Here is a 6,000-nt window from a genome sequence, read left to right on the forward strand (position 1 = left end):
GGCACCACAGCCAGCGCCACCCGTAGCCCTCTGCTTCCTGTGATTTCTCCTGGGTCCCTCTGGCTTCCCTTGTATTCTGACAGCCCTTCTTAAGAATCACGCAAACTCTTGATTATGGGGAGAGGAGAATGTGAAAAAAAAGACTCACTATGCCGAATATAACTTGTTCGCAACTCATGAGGAATTCATTACAGTCTTCCATCTCCTGGGCGGGGATTACATAAATATACAAAGAATTACTATCCAGTGATACAGAAAAGAAATGAACTTGTTTGTATGATGGGAGCTTGGATTTGGTTTGAAATGTATATTTGTGTTAGATTGAAAGTGATCTGAAGGTTGGTCTCCTGAGGCCCCGTCCGTTTTCAGGGCCCCCTGGAGCTGTGCTCTTCAGATTGAGGCTGGGTGGGCAGTGACCCCAGCGTGGGCGTGGTCTGGACAGCAGTGCAGATAAAGCGTTTGATCTAGACTGAATCAGCTGTTTGTCCTGTAGTAATCCATCCCCTCCCTGTACAGATAGCGCCTGTGCCCTGACGAAAACCTCCAAAGTTTGTACCGTACTGATTTCATCACACTGTGTGGACCACCCATTGGTCATGAAGGGAGGAGGGGCCACACCTTGGCCGGAGCCTCGCTGCCGTCTGGAGAGGCTCTGGGCAGCCCTGGCAGAGATGCAGGCCTTACTGTGATCAGGGCCTTGGTGTTCCTTCTGGGCTGTGGGATGTGAAATAGTTTCTTTCCTTCTCATAATTCTGTACCTGAAATTAACTCCTGCTTTGTGCTGGACACGTTTTAATCCCACAGCAGTGCTGGGGTGGGTGAGGTGACATAAGAGGAGGCTGAGGATTAGAAAGGTCACCTGCCAATGGAAAGTGAGTCAGAACTGATCCCGTTTAGGTGTGTCTGACTCCAAAGCGAGGCCTTTATGTGCTGATTAAAGTACCTGTGACAAGATGGATGTGTGTCATTGTACGCTTGTCAAAACCCGTGGACGTACAGCTCAGAGAGGGAACCCGAGTGGATGGTGGACTTCAGTTCCTAATGGCGATTGAGTCACCACAGTGTCGGCTCAATCACACATAACAAGTGCAGCACACTGGTGTGGGGGGCAGTGAGCAGCTCTGTACTTTCCGCTCAGTTTCTCTAGAAACGTAAAACTGCTCTGTGAGGTATTAATTTAAAAAAACTATGGCCATATAATAGATTTATGACATCTGTAATCCCGCGAGAAATAACAAACACCCGATTCCAGCTTTCTCCAAAGGCAGGTAACACCCCTCCCCAGCATACAGACAAGCTCTCATCTCTGTCTTTGCATGTGCATTTGTGAGAAGTGGAAAGTCGAGTGTCTGTACCACTATATTAATATATATATTGTTTGTTTTTTCAAGCCATGAAGACAGCATTTTGTGATTATCTTTCTTTTACTCTTTCAGATCTCAGACAAATATGATGTTCCCCAAGACAAGATTGGGAAAATATTCAAGAAGTGTAAAAAGGGGTGAGCAGTGACTGGCATTCTTAATACCTCTCAACAGTGTTGATATTATGTAACATGCATGTCATTCACGTGCATTTGTGCCCAGTCAAGAACCAGCTATAGAAGCATCAATGCAAGAATGTATTTTTTCTTAACTAAATTATCCCATAAAGTTGATTTACTTTTCTAGGACATTTTTGTGGGTTTTTTTCAAGTAGAGTCTTTGTTCTTCCCATGCTTGGCTGCAGTGCAGTGGCTCCAAATTCCAGAACACGTGATGAAATTTACTAAGGATGACAACAGTCGCTACCCCGTTTATTGAGCCCTGTCGTGAGTCAGGCACTGGACTGGGCACTTCGTGTGTTATTTAATTCTCATGTTACCCTAAGACAGATGCTACTACTCATAGTTTTTAGACGAGGCAGCCGAGGCCCAGAGAGCCTGAGAGGCTTGTCCAAGAGCAGGTGGTGAGTTAGTGCCGAGGCCATGACTCAAGCTCTGTTTTGACCGACTGCAAAACCTTTGCCCTTCCCACTCCATCCTCCTGCCCTGGATCATGTTTTCAATCGCAGAATATTGCTTCTTTGTCCAGAAGTTAATATTTTTAGTACTGTTTTACTTAAGCGTCTGTGCTGTTTGGCATGGGTAAGCAGGGTATAGAATAAGAATTTTTTGGCTTAATTCTAAAACAAATGGAATTTTCTAGATGGGCCTAGTGGGAACGGTTGGACTTGATAGTAGTTCAGCTAAACTTTAAGGGTAATTAAATTAAAGGGAAGATAATTTGTCAGGGAGCTCTGGCTTCAGATCATGTAGGTTAATCTTACTGATGTGCTTTCGAAAGCTGGACCAATGAAGTGCTCCTCTGTAGACTTATTTTGTTCATTATAATAAATGCTGTTTATTGAATGATTACTACATGCTGAAATAATAACAGTAACTAAGCTAGTGTGTTTTCTTTATCACATGCCCTGCATGTTAAGTGTTTTACTTGAGTCCCTCGTTTAATCCCTACAATAATCTTATAAGGTGGGCACTACTGTTATACCCGTTTCGTAGATGAGGAAATTGAGGTGTAGGGAGGTTTAAGCAGTTTGCCTCCCGCATCCTAGCTAGTAAGTGGCAGAGCTAACGGTGAAGGCTGGGTCTGACTGCAGAGCGGGCAGGATTGAGTGGGTCTGTCTTGGCTCCCCTCTTGCAGGATCCTGGTGAACATGGACGACAACATTGTGAAGCATTACTCCAACGAAGACACCTTCCAGCTGCAGATCGAAGAGGCCGGGGGGTTGTACAAACTCACCCTCACCGAGATCTGAGGGCGCCCTGGCCCACGACTCCCAGTGAGCTCAGGGAAGCTGTCACGTGGGCCTTTGGGTTGGCAAGCCGCAGGTTCCCCATTCGGCCACCTTCCAAACATGGGTGGATGTCAGTGGAAGGGGTTCCTTTCCAGTTGGAGATGGCGCTGCATTTGGCTTGGAGATAGCATTGACTATATTGCATTGGCGTTTTTCAGATGACAGAGAAAGCATATACCACGATGTCTGAATTTTCTGATATAAATACTTAGCATTAAAAGTGAAAACTTTGTTCCAAGATTTACTAGATTACCTGGGAACCTTAAGGTATCTGCTACGTTATTTATAAAAATATTGTCTCTTCAGTGCTAGTGGGCCTGCTCACTAGTGCACGTCAGACTCGGTGTAACTATGGCTGCCTCAGGTTATGGGCACGGCACCCCAAGAGGACCAGGTGCGCCCTTTCTCCCTCGGCCTCTCATTCCCCAGTAAATGTTTACTCCAATAGGGCAAGTTTCCGAAGTCTTCCTCTGCAACTCTCTTGAACATATCAACTGCCTCTCTCATGAAGAACTTAAACAGTTACAGGGTGCGTCCGTCAAAGCTAAAGCTGCGTGTACGTAAGTGCAATACGTCTTGAAGGCCCGTGTCTGTAAATGTGTACATACCTGTCTTATATAAATAGATAATATATACATGTGGTGTCCGTGTACATATAGTGGAGAGATGTGGTAAGGGCTACCTTAAAGACTTCCTTGAGACGAGAGGATAAGTTATTTTCGATCACCTACACCCAGCAGATAGCATACTGCGCTTAGTGGAACCCACTCAGACGCTTTCTTTGCGTTTTCCCAGACACAGCAGTCATTCAGTAGCATAGCAAAACCTTCTCAAACGACAGAGATTCTGTTTGCTCTTGCAAATGTTATTATGTGGATGTCAGCACTGATTAACAAATGAAGTAAAGGAAAAAACACTGCTGTAGCTCATGACTGCTGTGTCTGCTAGTATCAGTCAGGTGGACCTGACAGGGAATAAACACAGTAATCATAACACGTGCTGTGGTTACTGTGAACTGGGTGACACAACCCAAGATGGAGTTCTTCCTGATCTTCCTGTTACGAGAAATGACTTCTGTTTTATCATGTTCCAGAACCTTCAAGCTTTGGTTGTCTAGTATGCTAACAATTCTAGAAGGCATTCATGAATTTATGAGACTGTGTTACTATGGCAGGGGAACATTTTGTACACAAGTTGAAATACATAAAAATCCTAAAAAGTGTAATTTTGTAACGGAACTAAAATCGCAGGTACCTTTAGGCTCAGGGAGGTAGGTTATTTGTATAAGTAGGGTTGATAGTTACATTCTTACATTAAAATATTCCAATGAAGTATGTGAACTAAATTGCTGGTTTTCTAAGATAAGATATTATGGGACACGGGTCATATAAACAATATTTTATATTTTGTTTTATGGGATCGATTTTGTCTTGTTTTTAATTGTACAATTGAAGATGTATGTTAAACCAAAGGGATTAAATTTTATATGTCTATTTCGTAATATGTCATTTCCTGTTATTCAGTTTGACTTTTTCCTTTCATTAGTCAGTAAAGCAAAATCTGAGATCTTAAAATAGTAGAGCTGAAAAGAATCACCTTAGCATTTTCTCCTTGTTTCCCAGCATGTATATTTGGGTCTCTTCCTTCCTCTTAATTTTTCCTTAGAGGGGTCTGAAATGATCCGAGTAATTGTTAACTGAGGGGGCCCTGAATTAGTTTTCAACTACTGCCAAAATTTAACCACCAAAGCTTAAGATAAACGCTTTCAGACCTAAAACCTTAGTGTTCTTGGTTTTTAAAAGCTTAACAGAAAACGTCTATTCCCTGGTGGTCCAGTGGTTAGGACTTGGTGCTTTCACTGCCGAGGGCCGGGGTTCCATCCCTCGTCGGGGAACTAAGATCTCATAAGCTGTGCAGTGCAGCCGTAAAAAAATAAAATAAAATAAAATAAAATTCTACCAATAATGTCTCAGTTCATCAGAATTTCTAAGTCAAACGGCTATTGTAAGCATATGCAGGTAATCCAGGGCCTAAATGTGATAGACACTAACATATATTTCTAGTGAACACATGATCACGTGAAGGAAGTAAACTCCCTGATAGATGTCCTGCAATATCTGTGCACCTTGCGCTCTAATCCTTGGGCCACGCGTCAGAACTTCTGAGGCGCAGACTCCGCTCCTGGTCACCTAGCGGCTCCAGAGCCTGTGGGCTGAGGCCCACATGTCCCCTCCCTGCGGGGCCTTCCTAGACTCCTCTGCCCGGTCCCCTCACATTCCCTGCCTTCCCGCCTCTGGGTTTCTTTCTCCCTTGGTCACTTAGCTCTTTCTTTTGCCTCAGAGCTTGGCTTTGCCCTGGAGGCGAGGGGCTTCCCCAGTCTCCACGGTGGACGCGCCCGGGTCGCCTGTCCCTGCACTCCTGCTGCACGTTGTGACCCAAAACCGCCTCTCATCTCCCTGGATCGCTGACACCCAGCCTGGTGCTAGTCACGTGGCAGGCGCTCAGTAACTGATTTTGCGATGATTAAGTGCCACGCTGGTGCCCTTGACGAGCCCCATCCCTTGCAAGACATCATCAGGGAGATGGTTTAGAAGTTAGGAGCTCAGAGCTGAGCGAGGCTGGACCTGGACCTGTAGGGACGGAGTGGGGGTCGTTCGCCTAACCTGGCGGCAGTCGGGAAAGCAGAGCCGCTGAGGCCATCGCAGGGACGGAGTCGCAGGAGAAGGCGAACGCGGCCGCAGGTGTGGAGGGCTGGACCACGCCTGCTCGGGGCCGCCAAGAGCACCCTCATTCGAGATCGCTGCCCTCTGCTCACCCTGTGGGGGCGGCACATTAGTGTCGTCCGGTGTCAGCCGTATGGCATCTCAGCCGCAGGTGTTGGCCACCAGGATACAGCAAATATAGGCTGGTAACGGGCATCATCAGGCCTTGAACCCACGCCTCCCCTCCGCCTCCCCCTCGCCAAGGGCGTCACGGCAGGTGTGGTGTAACAGGCCCGCAGACTGTTCCTTCTCTGTTGGGGTCGCTTCTGTCTGACACACACCCTTGGCCCTGAACTCCTTTAGCCGTCACCCCCTTCAAATCTTTTAGCCAAATTTTTAAAAATTTTATAAATGTAACACATGGCTAAGAAAAAAACATAAGCCATCAGAATGAGTGGAGCTC

At 46.0% G+C, this 6,000-nt stretch overlaps 1 protein-coding gene across 2 annotated transcripts in view; it reads left to right on the forward strand.

Moving 5' to 3' along the window:
• GRHL1 (grainyhead like transcription factor 1) overlaps positions 1-4,251 on the forward strand; it is a 45,628-nt gene extending 41,377 nt beyond the window's left edge. For both annotated transcript variants that reach the window (XM_068564946.1, XM_068564947.1), the window contains exons 15-16: positions 1,437-1,501; positions 2,682-4,251. In XM_068564946.1, the coding sequence (XP_068421047.1) occupies positions 1,437-1,501; positions 2,682-2,796 (180 nt within the window). In that variant the 3' untranslated portion in view covers positions 2,797-4,251. The remainder of the gene's footprint in view (positions 1-1,436; positions 1,502-2,681) is intronic.
• The last annotated feature ends 1,749 nt before the right edge of the window (positions 4,252-6,000 follow it).

The sequence above is a fragment of the Eschrichtius robustus genome, chromosome 15, assembly GCF_028021215.1.
Source record: "Eschrichtius robustus isolate mEscRob2 chromosome 15, mEscRob2.pri, whole genome shotgun sequence".
Taxonomy (NCBI): Eukaryota; Metazoa; Chordata; class Mammalia; order Artiodactyla; family Eschrichtiidae; genus Eschrichtius; species Eschrichtius robustus.